This window comes from Lissotriton vulgaris, chromosome 2_1 (assembly GCF_964263255.1).
Source record: "Lissotriton vulgaris chromosome 2_1, aLisVul1.2, whole genome shotgun sequence".
Taxonomy (NCBI): Eukaryota; Metazoa; Chordata; class Amphibia; order Caudata; family Salamandridae; genus Lissotriton; species Lissotriton vulgaris.
Window position 1 is genome coordinate 1,685,607,213 of NC_141687.1, and position 18,922 is coordinate 1,685,626,134.

Sequence of the window (18,922 nt, forward strand, 5' to 3'; positions counted from 1 at the left end):
CGCAGTTGCAAGTTATACCTCCCCCACCTCGTGATTCAGCCACCCTGAGAGCCCTTGTGCTTTGGGCCCACGAGAGTCACGCCGACCTCGGGTCTGCCTGGAAGGTGCTACTACTCCTGGGTGCTGCTATTGTAACGGCCCCTGGGGCCCGTGCTCATGCCCTGAAAAGGGGAAAATGATACCACACTACACCCAGGAGCTGGCCTACACCCAGGTGCCATGTGCGCCCGCCGCTGAGGACAGGGCAGAGTGGACAGGCAGACAACCATTGTGGCAAGAGTGAGGGAAAGCCGGCCACAGGAGAGAACTCCGGCATCATCATAACTACCCTCGAACAGGCAGCTACCGGTGCGCCCAAGTGGTGAGCAGCGCACGTGCAGGGAGGAGTGCTTACGCACGCATCAAGATGGCGTCGATTCCCGCTATTGAACCATTCATAGTGGATGGGGCCCCATCGTCCCTGGCTCCACGATGGAGAGACTGGATTGATCGTCTCCAGATCTACTTCGAAGGGGCCGGCAGGGCCCGTGAGAGGCGCAGAGCTCTACTTCTCCATCCCTGAGGTAAAGACATTCACCTTATCTACAAAACGTTGGTAGAAGCGACACCAAAGACATATCACACCCTCCTCAATGCCTTGAATGCGCATTTTGAACCGATGGCAAACAGAGACTATGAGAGGTTCATCTTTCGCCAGGCCAAGCAGGAAGCGGAAGAGTCGTTAGATGCATTCCATGGAAGGTTAAAAGAGTTGGCCAGCACGTGCGGGTTTCGTGATGAACAGGATGAAATTCGAGGGCAGATAATCCAAGGGTGTTACTCATACAAACTCAGAGTCACCATCCTTCAGGAAGACGTCAAGCCACTAGCGGACATCCTCACCCTGGGCCGCTCCAAAGAATTGTCGCAGGCTAGAGCCTCCCACATGGAAGCAGCCCTCCACCAACCCGTCAAGACAGAGCAACTAAACATGGCGGAGAAAGTGAATGTGGTAAGACCAGAAGTGCGCCAAAACGCGGGGAAGAAACAGCAAGATAAGAAGGAGTGTGGATATTGCGGAGGCCAGCCCCACCGCATACAGGACTGCCCGGCGAAAGGAAAGAAGTGCAGCGCATGTGGGTGGATGAACCACTTTGCAGCGGTGTGCAGGTCAGCGAAGGCCGAGAAAGAAGCTGCGCATGCAGTGCTGGAGGAGCAAGACAGTGAAGACATGGACGACGACAAGGGTGATTACCCGGTCCTCTATGTGTTCCTGATTGACCAGCCACGACGGAAGAATCGGCGTCTCCCAAAGTGCTGCATCAAGATTCACCAGCAGGAAGTGAGAGCCACTATCGACACAGGAGCATCCATTGAGCTGATGGATGCCAATGTGTACAACCAGCTACGCGACTGGCCTCCCCTACGCGAGGCAAGGATCAGGGTGTTTGTGTATGGCCAGAAGACACCAATTCCCCTGATAGAATGTTACAAGACTGAGCTACAACACCAAGGCCTGAAAGTACCCACCACCATGTATGTCACGAAAGAAGGCAGTGGCATGCTAATAAGTGGGCAGTCAGCGGGAGAATTGAGGCTCATATCGTTTGCCATGGCGGTGCTGGAAGAATAACTAGAAACCATTTTGGAAGAGTTTGGAGAAGTCTTCAAGGGCATCAGATGCCTCAAGGGGAAAGAAGTCTTCCTCCACATTGACCCGTCGGTCCAACCAGTGGCGCTGAGGCATAGGCGCATTGCATTCCACCTAAGGAAGAAGGTCGAATAAGAACTGGAGGCATTGGAGAAACAAGGTATTATCGAAAAGGTCAGCGGGCCCACCCCGTTGGTGTCCCCGATCGTGGTGGCCCGGAAGCCGAAACAACCGGGGCAAGTCCGCATTTGCATGGACATGCGCCTCCCCAATGCAGCGTTGAAGAGGGAACGACACCTAACCCCAACCATCGACGACATCCTGGGAGAATTGAACGGCGCAAGATGGTTCTCAAAGATGGACCTCCACTCCGGTTATCATCAACTACCACTCCACCCAGACTCTCAATATACAACCACATTCTCCACGCACGTAGTCCTCAGAAGATACCCGCCCCTCAATTTTGAAATCTCGAGTGCCACCAAGGTGTTCCAAAACACCATCCGGGAAGTTCTCAGCGGACTACCAGGAGTTCTCAATGTGAGCGATGATCTACTAATCTATGCATCATCAATAGAAGACCACCATCAGGGACTGAGAGGAGTACTCCAAAGGATAAAAGAATCCAGCCTGACCCTACACCGTGAGAAGTGCCAGTTCTTAAAGAACAAGATCAGCTTTTTCGGTTACACCTTCTCCGACCAAGGGATAGCACCGGACCCCGACAAGGTGAGGGACGTCCAAGAAGCCCCAGCCCCATCCAACATCTCAGAAATAAAAAGTTTCCTGGGAATGGTGAACTTCTGTGGTTGCTTTGTCCCCGACCTCTCCAATGTCACAAAACCCCTCAGGGAACTGACGATGTCCACCACCACATGGCAATGGGGCCCGGCACAGGAACAAGCGTTCAAAGCCACGAAGGCAGCCCTGTCGGCGGATACGACTTTATCCTACTTTGACCCTACCAGATCCACCAACGTTGCAGTGGACGCCAGCCCCTATGGGCTAGGGGCAGGGCTAACCCAGCTTCAAAGCAATGGTGAATGGGCGCCCATCGCCTACGCCAGCCATTCCCTAACGGACACGGAGCAGAGATACTCGCAAATAGAGCGGGAAGCAATTGTCATTCACTGGGCTTGCCAGCACTTTCATGTCTACATATATGGCCACTCCTTCACAGTATTCACAGACCACAAACCTCTCATACCCCTATTTCAGGGTTCAGTGTACAAGCCACCACCGAGGATTGAGAAGTGGATACTTCAACTGCAAGGGTATGACTACTGTGTAGAGTACAAACCAGGCTCAACGAATCCGGCAGACTATCTCTCGAGACATCCCTGAGCGGCCACTAAAGCAGAAAGAGAAGAGGCGGAGGATACTGAGGAATACGTCCGGTTGGTACTGGAAAGGTCACGGCCTCTGCCCATAAGTCTCGAAGCCATCATTGAAGCCACCCAAGGAGACGAGTGCCTACAAATAGCAGCGGATGGTGTCAGATCAAATGACTGGTGCCCTATTCAAGCCACCCTGAGCAGGCGGACACAGCTTGCAAGAGCGACGCTAGAGTCTATGATGCGAGTGAAAAAAGAGCTGTCCCTCGACAGCCGAGGCTGCCTCCTACGAGGGCCGCGACTGGTAATGTCAGTCAGCCTAGCCCAGCAAGCCGTGGAATTGGCACACCGGGGACACCAAGGCATGGTAAAAACCAAGAGCCGGCTGAGAGCCAAGGTGTGGTTCCCCGGAATGCACGCAATGGTAGAACAGACGGTCAGAACCTGCACCTGGTGTCAAGCAGCAGGGCAGCCAGATCGCCCTCACCCAGTAATCACGGAAGACAACCCCCAAAGGCCGTGGGAATGCGTAAGTGCAGATTTCGGACACCTTCCCGATGGACGCTATGCCCTAGTGATCATTGACGACTTCACAAAGTACCCGGAGGTGGAGATTGTCTAAAGTAAGACAGCCATGGAGGTCATGACCAAGTTCGAGAAGACTAACACCACACACGGTATATTTGAAGTGGTCAAGACGGATAACGGTCCACCATTTCAGGGACAGAAGTTTGCGGATTACCTAAAGAGTTGGGGAATCCATTACCGTAAAGTAACTCCACGCTGGCCCCAAGCCAATGGGGAAGTGGAGAGATTTATGTGTATGCTCAACAAGTCGATACGCATTGCGCATGCTGATGGATCACCACTGGAGAGGGCCATCTACAGTTTCTTGAGAGAGTACCAGCTGACACCGCACCTCACGACCGAAGCAGCACCTGGGCCGGTGACCATGGGCCGAGTAGTGAAGGACACCATCCTGAATCACCCAACCTGGGTCCCAGCCCAAGTCGACGCGGAGAGAACCCTGGCCAACTGGACTCACTCTAATGACCAAGCCAGCAGTCGGCGAGGAGCCAAAGAATCCGACATTCAAATTACAGAGCACGTGTACATCAAGGATCGATATCCAGGGAGCAAATTCCGACTCCCGTTTGAGCACCAGCCGTGGACTGTCCTCCGCCGAACCTGCACCACGGTGACAGCCCAGAAGGGAACTGAAACAGTCACTCGCAACATCTCATTCTTCAAGAAGGTACACCCTGGAACACTACCTCATCAAGGGCCCGATCGCTCGAGGGCCAGTCCGAGCCAACTCATGGATGACGGCGGTCTCGAGCTGCCGGAACAGTACCCCCCTGAAGAGGAGAACCCGATGAGCCAGGACACTCAGTCACTGCCGGCAACCCCGGGGGAGAGCCTGCCAGGCTCTCCGACAAGATTCCAAGGAAACAGCACCCCAACAAGAATGACACCGGTGGTGCCCCCGTCCCGAGGAGAACAATCCAGATATGGCTTGCGCAAGAATCCAGCACCATCCTCCCAACTGGCTGACTTCTTGGTGTGATGATCCAGAAACTGGGACTAAATGACTGGTAACAGATCCACCTTTTTCAATTGTATTTGATATGGTTTTGTTTAATAAAGGTTAGAAGGAATGTAGTGTCCTAAGGCGTAGGGTAGCGGTTCAGTCTACCTGTGCCGGCAAGGGAACGCTAGCGCTGGCGCATGACGTCACGCGCATTGTATAAAATAAAGGAGGCGTGGCCGACGAAGTCAGTCACAGCCACGAGGAAACAGAGCACGGTATCCTGAGTATTATTATCACGGCGGCGCCGCAGTTACACGTGCTAGTGCGCATTGCACATTACAGCGTCCTAAAGATGATTTTCCTATATACATTTTTTTACCACATTTCATTTGGTGCAAGTGGTTTGTTTTGTGACTTACAGTGTAACTGTGGTGACTTACGGTACCATTAATTGGAGTCCTACTGCTTGTGAGGACGAAATAGTAAACGGTTTGATTGCGTTCGTGGCAGATCCACTTTTAGAAAGAAGGTATTTTCTTGTTTAACCATTCTATGTGCCTCTGCATGTTTGTGTATTGACTGTCCCCTGTTATGAAAGTTGATTGTACTCTGTCATCTGCTGCAGTGCTTAGTGGACTCAGACCTTGTTGGACTTTGTAGGGCCATGTGAGCTGGGCGAATGAGAGGCACCCGAGCACTGGCTCCTCATTCGCTTTCAAAGCCCATATTTCTCTAACATTTTTTGGATCGTTTAGAGGCAGGTAGTTGAAAGCAAAGGCGTTTGAGACATTACAAGTCCCAAGGTTTAAAAGTTTAGTCGCAAATTAACACATTCCATATTTTTAAACTGATTTTATTTGTTTTTCATGTATTTCAGCCAAAGTGTTGATATCATGCAGCTGTGCAACACCAAAATAAAAATGGAAACATATTTAGATATGTGTATTTGTGATAAGAGTCGAGGAATCCTTCAGGCTCCGCCTACAGTTACTATCTCCTCATTCGATAGTGCTGCTGGGCGATGACCTCTGCAGAACCTGGGCATTCTTGAACCAGTATATCCCCTAAAAGGGGGTGAGGAGCTGGTCACAGATTGGTACAATTCTCACAACTACTACTACAGTGCAGGGGTACTTTGTGCAGAGTGCTGTGCTAGTCCAGCCTAAAAAAGTCTAAACCGCCCTTGTGCTTCGTATTGAGCGAGTTAAGTGATCCATACTAAGCTGGCATAATGTATAGGGAGGGTTCTATATAGCAGAAACGTCTCTGTCATGTGTATGAGAAAGAGGTGTCTGGCACTTTTAGAATCTAGTGCATTGTACCATTTCGGTTTACGGTTCTTGGTTAGTCCGCTGGCACATTATACCAAGCATACATTTTCGTACAAGTATCCTGTGGGAAAGAGACTCTGTGCAATTGGCTTTATTAGTGCTTCAAGGACCACTTGAACAATACAATGTCTTTGTCCTACTCCTTCCTGTGGTTATGATCGCAGCCAATTGTATCTCAAAGTAAGTGAGCGCTACGTATCGGCAGAGGTGTTTCCTCCTTGCCTTTTTACAATGCCTCACATTTGGTTATGGAGGACTTGCTGTGCCACTGATTTCTTGTTGCTGGTACCATGCGTACCATCTACTATGGCCATGCTAGCAGAGCACACGCCCTCTGGTCAGGACTGAAATTATACATGCCGCTTCTAAATAGAGCTCATTGGCGTTATGAGGCTCTTCACTGCAGGTTATGAGTTGCAATATTAAACTCATGTGACAGCGAAGAAATCGATGTTCACTCGAAAAATAGCTTGGAACTTTTTCTACGACTTCACGCAGCTTACAGAATGTTCACAGTGCATAGGTAAAAGTTCCTTCTCCAACCAAGGAAGAGAAGGAGGGACAAAACAACTGCCATGTTTTACCCAACTAAACTTAAATATAGTGTAAATGGGAACATGTGCCATGAGTTAAATCTATAGGCGACTGAGGGGTACGCTGTTCTAGGCAGCCAAGGGTTAAGTGAGCCACCTTGGTGAATCTGTAGCAGTGATGGTGACTGCAGGTTTCATTTTAGCACTAGCATGTGGGTATTGCAGTGTCAGTCCCATAGACTCTATGGGACTGACACTGCAATACCCACATGCTAGTGCTAAAATGAAACCTGCAGTCACCATCACTGCTACAGATTTACCAAAGGTGGCTCACTTAACCCTTGGCTGCCTAGAACAGCATAGAGCATTGGGCACATGCACGCAGTGCTTATGATCTATTCAGTATTCCACCACCTAGAGATACCAAGAAAATAGATATACATTGATTATGTTCAAGGGTTTTATGGAACTTTGGTACATTGCTGAGAATTCTTCAGTTAACCAGTGGATTCTCTTGATATCTGCACAAAAAACAAACATTGAGGTTCCCAGTGGGTCTCAAGCTGCAAACATACAAATGTAAAATTTTCAAAGCTTAAGTTGACTTGATTGCAGAGGGCGATTGGTCTGTTTACTATGTCAATGATCTCATTCACAGCATGCACAGGCTGGAAAGTTTTGGATGTCAAAATAACTTGCCCTTTGTCCTGGTGTTTTTGTGTGTGTATTGTTGAATGTTCTGTTTTGACCTGAACCCATCTCTGATTTGCAGCCCACCAAATGGATAATGTAAAAACACACATTTAGAACTCCGATTGATTGGTTGTTGTGATTGCGTGACTGGCTGAAGATTACATTAGCTGGTGTCTGAGAGTGATCAGCCATGTGTCCCCTGTTGGTGAGGCCTAGGCTGCCATCGGGAGGAGTTGTAGTATGGTCGGTTATGTGTCAAAAACTCTACAAAAGAACAAGTATCTACAAAAAGGTGACATAGCTCTGGGATTATATCCACGGAGCATAGGGTAATGTTGAAAGAGAATTCGGGTTGAGAGGAATTGCTGTCTAAATATGCTGAAATCAGCAAAGTTAAAATTCTAATTGTTGAAGAAATAAGCATTTTGACCTAGGTGATTTTGAGTGGGACTATGAATTTACTGATAAAGTGGGCATGTTGACTTTTTAGGAGGATGGGAATAATATTGGAAAAAAATGCAGGCTTGCTAAACGAATCTTAGGTGAGTACACCTTTGGAAAATATATGTGGGCTGGTGTATTTTGGTAGAGGAAAAGATCAAATCTGTAGATCAATGAACCTGACACAAGATAAAGATTTTACAAGGATTGGTTTGGGCAGAGGATGGTGGTACTTGAGGCTGCTTTGGCGTTCTCATTGTGGTTGCTAAACACACAGCCCCTAACTCCCCTAGGGCGCCTTTGGTTGTGGGAAGACTGTGGTCATTCTTGCAAGCACAGTACCTTTCACGTGATACTTTAGCTGTAATGTTAAAGACCTGTTTAATGTCCTCTGCTTAGGCTTCCATGTTACTTGGGCGTGCTACCAGGCAGCTTTCCCAGTACATCCGCTCCAAGGTACCCCTAGCAAATAGGAAGTTCCCAAGTTGACTATAGGTCACTAAGGAGGCATATTATAGGCCCCTGCTTTCCTTGGTACCGTTGACTCTCCCTATAATGAGGTGTTTCTTAATGGAACTATACTGCACATTACGAGATAAATACATTGAAGGATTTAGGCTTATTTAAAAGAAATAGACAAAGCATGTCTTCCAAGTGAGTAGTTTGTACATTTGTTTTGAATTGGGTGATATGCACAGCGCCTTTTTTTTGTCTTTTTTTATGAATGAGGGTTTATGTGGTTACAGATAAACTAAATGGGATTATCCCTGTTACATTAAAGACAGTTACCGTCCTATTTTGCAGGTACGGTATATAAAGTTAGGGATTTTAGTTAAAGTGTAGACTTTCCTCCATCTGCAATAATACCATAGTACTTTGAAAGGAGCAGCCTTTGGGACCTTATAAGTCTTTAGCCATGCTACAGTTGCAGTTGATGTTGTTGCACCAAGGATATTATGCTGCATAACTAAATACTTATAAGGTCCCAAAAGCGAGACCTATTGGCAATGCCAATGCTTGTCTAAATTGGTGTGGTGTCCATTTGTTGTGTTATCACTGTATTACTGTGTATTTTGAGTACAAATACTTTACACATCGCCCTTGGGACCCGTCTGTCTGCTCGTTTGAAGCTACCCAGGGGGTGAGCAGGGGTTATCTAAAGTAGTTATCCTCCTTACCCTGACTATAAGCAAGGGTGCCTATTTGGTACCGACCTCTGCCAACCAGAGCCCACCTCATTTCTCACAATTATCTCACAATTATGATGGCCGGGGGGGTCTATGGAGCAAGACCTAGTGAACGCACTTGATGTGGGCATACAACATTCTGTAAACAAAGCCCCAGTGAGGACTATTGGACCACTAAAGCATCAACTCTATGGGTACGCAGAGCAGCAACTTTGGTTACCAAACCCATGTTGCCTACTGGAGCTAGTCAGCCACCAAAGTCAAGCACGGCTCGCAAGCCCCTAAAGGCCCCACGCACAACCAGAGCACTCAGCTGCTCGCTTGTCTTCAGCTCCAATGAATGATGACTCAGATTTCTCTTAATCTGAGAGCTTTGGGCAGGGCGACGAATTAGGCCATAGCAAACTAAAGTGTAAGTCCCGCCATTCTGCTGGCATACAGCAACCGGAGTCCTTAACCTTTGAGCCTAAGGATATTGCACATCCCAAATCTAATGTATGGCTCCCGCTCCAGGAAGTGACAGATTATGTTCAATCTCACAGTAACAGGGGTTCGACAATCATGTCAGAGCTTGGATGTGTTTCAAATGCCCCAGACCTGATCGCCCTGGTAAGGTCGGCAACACCCCTGAGGTGAATCCGACTCTAGTTGCTTACCTGAATAACTTCACTAAAGACCCTAAGAAGTATATTGATTGTGCCTGGCAGGGTGCCAGGAAAATTGCTGGATGTAAAGGGCCCTTTAACTAAGATTCTGGAGATAGCCTATCACGCTAAGGAGTTGGCTAACTTTGTTGACCCAGAAGACCTGGTCGATTGGGCTCAGACAGCAATATACCAGCTCAGAAATTCTAACTGATCCATTCTCCTCAAACTGGGTCTTCAACTTACGGAACTGGCGTAATCTGAATCAGGTCTTATAGCACAGGGCTTACTGTTTGGGAACCCCTTTCTAAAAGAGTTGTCTAAATTTGTAGCTAAATACATTAACTTGGATAAAGCCTAGGGGCTCATCAAAAATGTCTTCCAGTTTTTGGCAAAGCTGCACGATTCCGGGGTACCACCAAGGTCCGCAAAGAGAATCATACCAATAGGGTAGAGGAGGCTATCCAGATTCCTCCTAAAATGACAGATTCTACCCCACATGGTCCAGAGCCAACAGGAACGGTTACAGGAGAAAAAGATACATAGTGTCCCAAGACTCCTTCCCGGAGTCCGACTCTACAGGTGAGGTTAATTCCTTTTTCAGAAGTAATACTGAGGGGCAGGACCAGGTTATTCTTACATAACTGCCAGAAGTTAACCAGGATCCTTGAATTATCGAAGGGGTACTGGGTTTCAAACTGGAATTTTACAGTTCTCCAGTTCAGACTTCTCACCCTCACACAATGTATTTTTTTTCCTTACAAGAGCAGGATTTAATCTCCTCAGAGGTGCGCGCTCTGATTGCCAAAGGCGTGATAGAGGAGTCTTACCTGCACCCGAACAGTTTTCTAAGTTGCATTTTCCTGGTAGAAAAGAAACGAGGGGGGGTTACGGCTTGTGCTGAATTTGAAGGACTTCAATGGTTAGATCATTTACCATCATTTCAAAATGGAAGGTATTCATCTCTTAAGGGATATCCTTCAGGAAGTGGATAGGATGGTCTATTTGGACTTAAAAGACGCTTATCTAACCATCTCAATTTTCCCCCGTCATCAGCGTTTCCTCAATTTTCTTTGGCTAGGAGTTTGTTACGAGTACAAATTCCACCCCTTTGATCTCTCTTAAGCCCCCTGGTGCTTCACAAAGATCATGAGGCCAGTGGTAGAATCTTTGAGAGCTCGAGGGGTTCCTCTGATCATTTATGCAGTAGACCACATCATCAGAATGGCTCATAGTCCTCGGCTGGTGGCGACCCATTTGGAGTGGAAGATATCCCTCCTTCAGGATCTGTGGTTCATAACCAACAGTCACAAGTAAGTCCTGGTTCCTTCTTAGAAGTTGGAATTTCCATGTTTTCAGGTAGATTCCATTCAATATCTTCAAGTCCTTCCTCCTCAGAAAGTCTGAAATATGAAGGAGGAGCTGAGATCATTGCTGCACAAGCAGTGAGTATCCTTGAGGTCAATAGTCCGCTTAGTCGGCCTGGAGGCCTCATCTATACAGGCGATCTTTCAAAGACCTCTCCATTATTGGGCCCTTCTTAGACTGAAGATCATGCATATCCGGAAGGCCTCAGTTACTCCAAGCAGATTCTTCTGTTGGAGGAAGCGAAGACGTAAATGTCTTAGTGATTATATCACATAAAGGCCTGGAATGGCAGGACGATTTTTGGATCAATCTCAGAGACAGTGATTGAGTCTGATGCCAGCAGGTGGGGTTGGGGAGCGCGTTGTGCCCGATTTCTATGGGAGTGGGTCGCTGGTCAGAAGCTGAACTAAGTCTTCACATCAATTTCTTGCCACTCCTTGCGGGGTCGTTTGTCATCCAGAGCCTCTCTTTGGAGAGGTCCAATTGTTGCATCTTCTCCGCATGGACCACATTTCAGGACTATTATGTGAACAAGCTGGGCGGCTCAGAATCCCATCTCCTTGCAAAGATTGCCAAACAATTTTTGTGTCTAGCACAGGGTCTCTGTGATTGCAGAGTATGTCATGCGCTAGAAAAAAAACTATTGACATATTTGGGACTTCAGCAATTGGAGACTTCATCCCAAAGTCTCCCATGCCTTCCACCGGCTTTGTGGTCCTTGCCAGGTGGATCACTTTGCATCTTGTTTCAATCGGAAGATCCCATTATTTTTCAGTTGGCAGCCAGATCTGGAGCCCAAGCTACTGATGCATTTTTTCAGGATTGGTCTCCCTTCCTAGAGAACTCCTTCCCACTGTTTATGATGATTCCATGAGTAGTAGCAATTGTGGCGCCAGAGGATAGAGGACTGCAGAGACTTATCGCCATCCTTCTAGAGACTCACTCCTTCTTACCTGCCAACCTATCTGAATTCTGCCTTGAAAAAGCTCATGGCCATTTGGCCACCAGGGCGAAACATGTGTCGGCTGTTTTCTTTCATATATGGAATGATAAATAAAAACCACACACGGAAAACCTTAAAAGAACATTTTAGAATTCACTTTTCTTTGGATCAACAGTTTAAGAGGGCACAATCCTCCATCTTGCACAGAGCTGATCTTAGCGACACATCTCTGGAGGGCGTAAGTGTGGTCTCCAGTGCTTCTGGAGATGGCTTGTGCTTGTTCGGTTCTGATTCCCTTAAATTGGAACCTCCTTCTGGATCCGGGGGGGTGGGGCACCTTTCACATCCTCTAATTCTATCAGAACACCTCTCGCTAGGAGCCTGGAGGGTGTCTGGGAAAGGCTAACCTCCTGGGAATTTAGCAGGAAGCTAATGATTTCGCCAAATCATTCCAGGTCATCCGGCACTCACAAGAGATATGCGTCAGCCTGGCAATGCTGGTGTGGCTGGTGCAGTGAGCAAGGTGCAGATCCCGTTGGAGCGTATTGTCGTCTGGAAATACATTTTTTATCCGCTCTCACCTCCTCTGAAATGGCATACAGGTCAGTGAATAATTTTCAGTCCGCCAATTCAGCTGATGACGTGCCTGATGATGATATACCTGTGGGAGAACATCTCATAGTTTGTAAACTATTGAAATGTATTTGAATAGATGGACCCCCACAGTCTAAGTATTCAGTTTTATAGGAATCAATGTAGTCCTTCGATTTTTGGAGTCCTGGCTGGAGAAAAAATCTCTCTCTCCGAAACAGCTGTCAGCTAAACTGACCATGCTTTTGTGCTTAATTTCATGTAAGCGTGTCTGACGTACGGGCTTTAGATCTGGCGGGGAGAGTCTTCTCAGTTGAAGGTATTACTTTTTCCGTTACAATAGGGACCAAATATAATTATAGGTCTGTATCTCACCCAGCTTTTCCGGATAATTCTAAAATTTGCATAGTGCAATGTTTGAAGTCGTATGAAGTGAGTGCTGCTGAATTCCATACAGATATGAGATGACAATTGCTGATTGCTTTTCAAAAACCTTTTAATGCAGTGGCATCTGCCACTATAGCCAGATGAATGATGTGGCTCTTGAATGAAGCCAGTATTTACATATCTGTATTTGACGCCCACTCTGCTTGAGGGGCAATGACTTCAAAATCATTTGCTTTGAGTTCTAGTTTGAATGATATTTTAATGGTGGTAGATTGGTCATCGGAATCTATCTTTAAATCTTTTTATTATAAGCCTACTGTTGATGTCGCTCTGTGGTGGTGGCTCAGCTTTAAACGAGCATAATTGGAGGACCTGGTCATGACATTGTATAAAAACAACTCTAGCATTTGTGACAAGAATTTTCATTCTATTAAGGACATGAAGGTGAGGATTATCCCACCCATACATTGCATTATGTTTGTGCAAACTTATGTTTTTTTGCTGAATTATATATCTTATGTAATATTGTTGGTTTGTCATACATTTTACTTTGGGGATCAGTGTTTATGACTTGCTTTTCTACTCTCTCCGTAGGAAATGTAGACAAGTGACCTGTTTTTACGGAGTTTCACCGGAAGTTGAGGATGTTCCGCACTATTTTCTCAAGTTCATCATGGTTGACGATATTCTGCTGCTTCAGGTTCTGGTCTTGGTGCTCTCATTGGAGCTGTTGCTGACTTTTGTCTATTGGTTGCGGACCCTGTCGTTTCACGGTCTTGGACTGTTATTTACTGCATTGGACTGGTGCAAAGAAAGTAGAGTGATATTGGTTGTTCTAAGGTTATATAGGGTTGGGTCTCTATGGTTGGGCATGTGTTATATATGGCATTATGGAAATGTAGTGAATTTTAATGTTTTGCTTTGATTAGGTCCTGGAAATTACAGTAAGTGAAAGAGAAGCATAATCCTCACCTGTGTGTCCTTAACAGAACAGAAAATTATTGTTGAGAATGCTAGAAACATTTTTACTCAGTTGCACAATGAATGTTCTCATTTTCTCTTCACTTTGAAAAACATTGCAGGATTTGAGGCACAGTAACAGGGTTGCCATGTTTTTCACAGATGAATTCCAGCCATATGAACATGTTTTAAGATTCTGCAAGGGCCAGGAGCTAGTACTTTATTTTTAGGATTCGCCTGCACACCGCTTACGCATGTGCTGTGCTTGAAAAACTATTGTTTTTAATATAAACTTAAAAGGAATTCCATCCTGCGTCCTCTTTTTCCTGGCTTCATATCTGTTCCTGTGCCTGCGAACTAAATTTGCTCTATTTCTATTCGTTGTAGCATATTTATCTGCATTTACCAATTCTTGTTTCTCGTCTGCTTCTCTTATCATTTTCCCTTTGCCTAAAGACTGTAAAAATCCGCTTTGGCTGAACTATTTTTTTCATAACGTTTTGCCTCGTTTTGCTTTTTTACTCCTCATCATATTTATATAGCAATTTTTCACCCAGGGAGAGTAAGTGATTTGCAAAGAATCACAGGATCTTGCACTGCCGAGACTCAAACTGGGACCCCCAACTCTAGGGTAAACAGCTCTGGCTGCTACGCCACACTGTCTCCACTCCTGTGTTATTTGTCAGCTTTCTCTTTCTTCAGGAAGATGGTTGATAAAAACTGTAATTTAGTCATCACAAAGGCGAAACCAATGCATTACCAATGCTTGTTTATAATTCTCCCCCTGCTTTCTTTAAAAAAGAGCGATGTTATACACAGCTCTAAAATGCAATTCAGTTTCTTGTGTTTATTGTTTAATATTTATATTTCAGAACGGAATAAATACCAGGTTTTGTGGAGATTCCCGTTTATTCCCTGTCCTTGCATTAAAGTACCGGCCATATGGCAACCCTTTTCACTCCACCCTGGCTCTGAGGCACTGCGCATATTTGTACCCTCATTACTCCAAGTCCAAGTCTTCCCCGATCCACTCCTAGATTTCCCACCCTATAGATCATAATATGATTGATTATAGTGCTTTATAATGTTTCTGCTTGGTAATAACTGGATCGTGGAAAAAGAACGAGGTGGTGATGGTTGTGTAAATGTGAATAGCTGTCAAAACCCTCAAGGCGCTGTCTCGCTAAGCAGTGTAAGTGACTTGCGGCCTGTTTGGATCGTAAAGTAAATATCCCATCCACTCACTCAATCAATTGCTTCACTCGCTCACTAATGGATAAACTAGTCAGTCCATTCTGCAGCCCTCTTACCCGTGCAGTAAACCTCAAAGGACAGGAATCGCGAGAACTTGTAGACGTAGAACCCGTTGCTCGAGCTCGTGTCCCCGGCTGGCTTCGGGCAGGCCTTGACCAGGATGGAGCTGGCATCTTTGCAGGTCTTATCGATTTGGTTTGACAGGAGGTTTGCGGTTGTGATCCCAGATCCCAGGAGCGGGTGGCTTCCTTCTTGGAGGGTGAAGGGCTGTCCTGAGCCACACTTCACTGGTCCAGTGCAGCCCTCCTGCAGCCGGACTCCGGCATTTCCGATGTACCGGAACCAGCCGGATAAATACCGGTCGGTGGGGAACGCGCCTTTGGAGTCAGCATTGGAGAGCCGAGCGACTCCAGACAAATTCTGGTAGTTCTCACAGGGGTCGGCGCACTTGATTTCTGCACCGATCTTCATACAGTCGGTGTCGTCGTCACAGGGAGCTGTAGGACACTGGAGCTCACGGTTCAGGGAACACAAGTAGTTGGTGGGGACATTTGCGCAGGATTGAGGGGGGCACGTGTTCAGGGCGGAATCAGCGCATTCATTGACGTCGACGCACCTCTTCAGTGAGTTGCTCCAGGTGGTGCTTCCTGGGACACAGCACTTGGCCGTGGTGCATTTAGAGACAGCGGTGCACTCGCTGCCGGTGCCACTCCCGGCGAAGCCATTTTTGCATAAGCAGCGCACGAATGTCGGGCCGGGCGATGTTCCGACAGTGGTAGGCGGTGATGCGTTCGGGGAACAGTCCGTAGAATATCTGGCATCTGTAGGACAAAGAAGCATTGGGAGTATTAAAAATATATCGGTCCAGGGTTGACATCTGGGTCTGGCCCGTATTTTCTTTTTTAAGGACATGCAAGTACAGAAACGACAACAAGCTTTGGCAATTGCAATAGGTCTGGTTTATAATAATTCGAGCGCCTTTTCAGTCATTGAACAGCTCAGGCAATCAATAAATGATAAGACATGCACTCCCTCACACATCCATGAAGTCTGACTTCCATTGACTTTCACACTAAAGCAGGCACACAAACACAACAAGCATATGCTAGATTAACTATTATTACAAGGTTTAATATTAATACACTTCTCATCCATAACATAGGCAGTGTCTAACATTTGATACAATTAAAACACTTACACAATTCTTATTAAAACAATTAGCTAAAGTCTAAGTCATAATTTAAATCACAATTGGTTGACTAAATTACGAAATTGCATTACAAGCGAAAGCTACAGCTAATTCCACTTTCTTTGATAAAAAAAACAACAAATATTCAAATGTTACGTGCACGAACCGAATTCCACTTAATTTATAACAAGTTTGAGATATATAGATCCCGCTTCGAACGCTAATGGATACCCGAACATTAAGTGCCCTAAATCGTTAGAAAGTTTCACAATGGCAACGGAGATGATTCATTCTAATATTTAAGTTATGATTCTGAAATACCCCGAGCTGAAAAAGTAACAATTGTCGTCATAGCCTTGGATTGATACCATTTAGTATATAGCCCACTACTCAAGGTACTCATTTTTAACGCCATAATAGTGGGCCAATGATTTTTATTATTTATAAAATTCTGTCTACCATAAAATATTTCTTTGGGCAGTTGCCTCAAAGTGATCCTGCTTGCTTGCACCCGGGTACCTGAAATTATTTATTTGCAATCGAAATTCATGTCATACTTTTCAAACAATAGTTTTTTTCTAGTATTTTTTCCATAGTTGGTGTCACCTTGTGCGAAATCTTTGGGACACTTAGTAGCCCAACTATGGCTACCTTCACTGGTCAAGAAATCTATAAATGTTATACATTCAGTCTCAATCTTATGATGAACTGAACGCAGGGGGAACAGCCATGACAACGCAGGGATTACCCCGCACTGCCATTACAACGCAGGCATTACAACGAAAGTCTTTACAACAACTTTTGATGGAGGGCGCTGTTGGATAGGGAATAGTTTAATTTTCTATCCAACACCTTACCTACTGTGAACGTGGGCTGGAGTTGGAATAGAAAATTAAACTATTCCACTATCCAGCGCCCTGCAGCGAAAGTCGTTGTAACGTCTTTCGTTGTAATCCCCACGTTGTAATGGCACGCGTGGTAATACATACAATGTCATGACATACAACCGAACACAGTCCTATTCATAAACATATAGCTCTGTACTTATGCTGGATGGTAGCCCTAAGATATGGCGTCCCACCCATCCCTAAAATTTCTTAAATCACAGATGACCTCCATGGCTAATCCTGGCAGACCATGAAAGAGAACTGACACAATTTTTGCACAATTTAACTTAAATAGAGGCTCTATTGTCAAACCACAATATCTACAATTAGAACATAGTACAGTCATCATGGCTTCCTTTGCTCTGTCATGCACATTTGCAAAATGTTCCCCCACTCCATTTAGTATTAAAAGCAATGGTTTGATATCTATAGTTTCTACCTCTAATTTCATATTATGTGTGGCCTAAATCTAAGTATTATACCCCTCACTTGCATTACGTCTTCTTTATATTAATTGTACAGCAAGAGTCCAAGGCAAGCAACTGGTGTTGTAAACCAGTCAGGGTCTGCTAAAAAAGAAACCAGCCGTAAAAAGACAGTAAAGTATTTGAAGTAGGCCCACCTAGAAGTGGGGGCTAGCTCTCTCAGAATGGAGTGAGGATCATAAACAGAAAGAATTACAGTGGTGCCAATGCACATATCAGTTTAGTGATTGAGTGATTGCCATGGGCATAATTTAGTCAATAATGGTAGGGTGGTGTGAGACTTGAGACTTCTCAACAAGCGACAGAGTGTGCTCAACCAAAAAGCAGAGTGAGGGACCTGGGGCATGGTTTGCATTGAGGCTGAGTTAGGGGAATTTGTTTGACATTTGGGAAAGTATGGAACATTCTTGGTAGCATTAAAAAAACCTCCAACCATAAGCTGGCATAACAAATTTGAACCCTAGAATATACTACTAAGACCATTTGAATAATACACCAATGCTTGACCATTGTATAAGTCATACCCATGACACAGTGCCTCTTTTACCAAGTGGCACAATGCTACAATCAGATGGAATACACTAGCATGTAGGCACATGAGGCAGGGCCCGATTTTTCAGACTTGAGTGATTACATTTTGCATTATAACTGTCTTCTGGCAGTCTTCTCGGGGATGGTAAAGAGCATCCCAGAGCCTCGAGCCATATACTCTTGGGAAACATGCACTCGTATTTGTGTGACATATTTGGCAGATTGCTAGGATGTTGTATACGCTGAGGTTCATAGTTGTTGTAGAAAAGCAGGGTAACTTTTGCAGGTAACCTGGCTTCTTCTTTTAGAAATCAACTGCAGCAACATCAAGTTGATGGATGGAATGCCTAATTATTCTCAGTCACATGCAATCAATTAGGGCTGCATCCCAATCCATCAATTTTAATCCACCATGCCACCTATGCTCCTAATGCAAATCTGGTACCTGCCTATGCAATACCTCTTTCCACTCAGATACTGTAGCTCTACTCTTTCTTGTGAACCCCACTGACGAGGCACTGACCAACCCCTAATAACGGTCTGGTCCACCCAACTCTGCAGCCTGGCTCATTATTCTGTAATGTAGCGAGGTTGCTTAGGATGTTGTTCAGCCCCTGTATTGTAATAGCCACTTGGCTTTCAATCATGGAGAGCCGGTGCCCCTCTCATTAGCATACCTGCAAAAGAAAACAATTACCACAACATGACCCTCCTCACCCTAGCATAATTCCATAACCCTAACTGACAATACAACAACTACCCGAAGACAACACAACATTGTCAGTTAGTCCTGTCTCAAGAAGAGACGGGGCGCCGGCTCTCCCTGATTGAAAGCCAAGTGGCTATATACAGGGCCTGAATGACATCCTAAGCAACCTCACTACATTCCATAGGCCCCCCCTTAAACCCTCACTGTACTCCCATCATCTCCAACCACACACACCATAGGCTCCCCAACGCTCCGCAGCCCAGCTGGACCTCATCCTACCTCCCGAACAATACT

At 45.8% G+C, this 18,922-nt stretch overlaps 1 protein-coding gene across 1 annotated transcript in view; it reads right to left on the bottom strand.

The window, feature by feature from the left end:
• The window catches only part of LOC147733096 (uncharacterized), a 66,213-nt gene that overhangs the window by 20,970 nt on the left and 26,321 nt on the right, over positions 1-18,922 (bottom strand). The window contains exon 3 of the mRNA XM_086955741.1: positions 14,884-15,648. Within this exon, the coding sequence (XP_086811867.1) occupies positions 14,884-15,648 (765 nt within the window). The remainder of the gene's footprint in view (positions 1-14,883; positions 15,649-18,922) is intronic.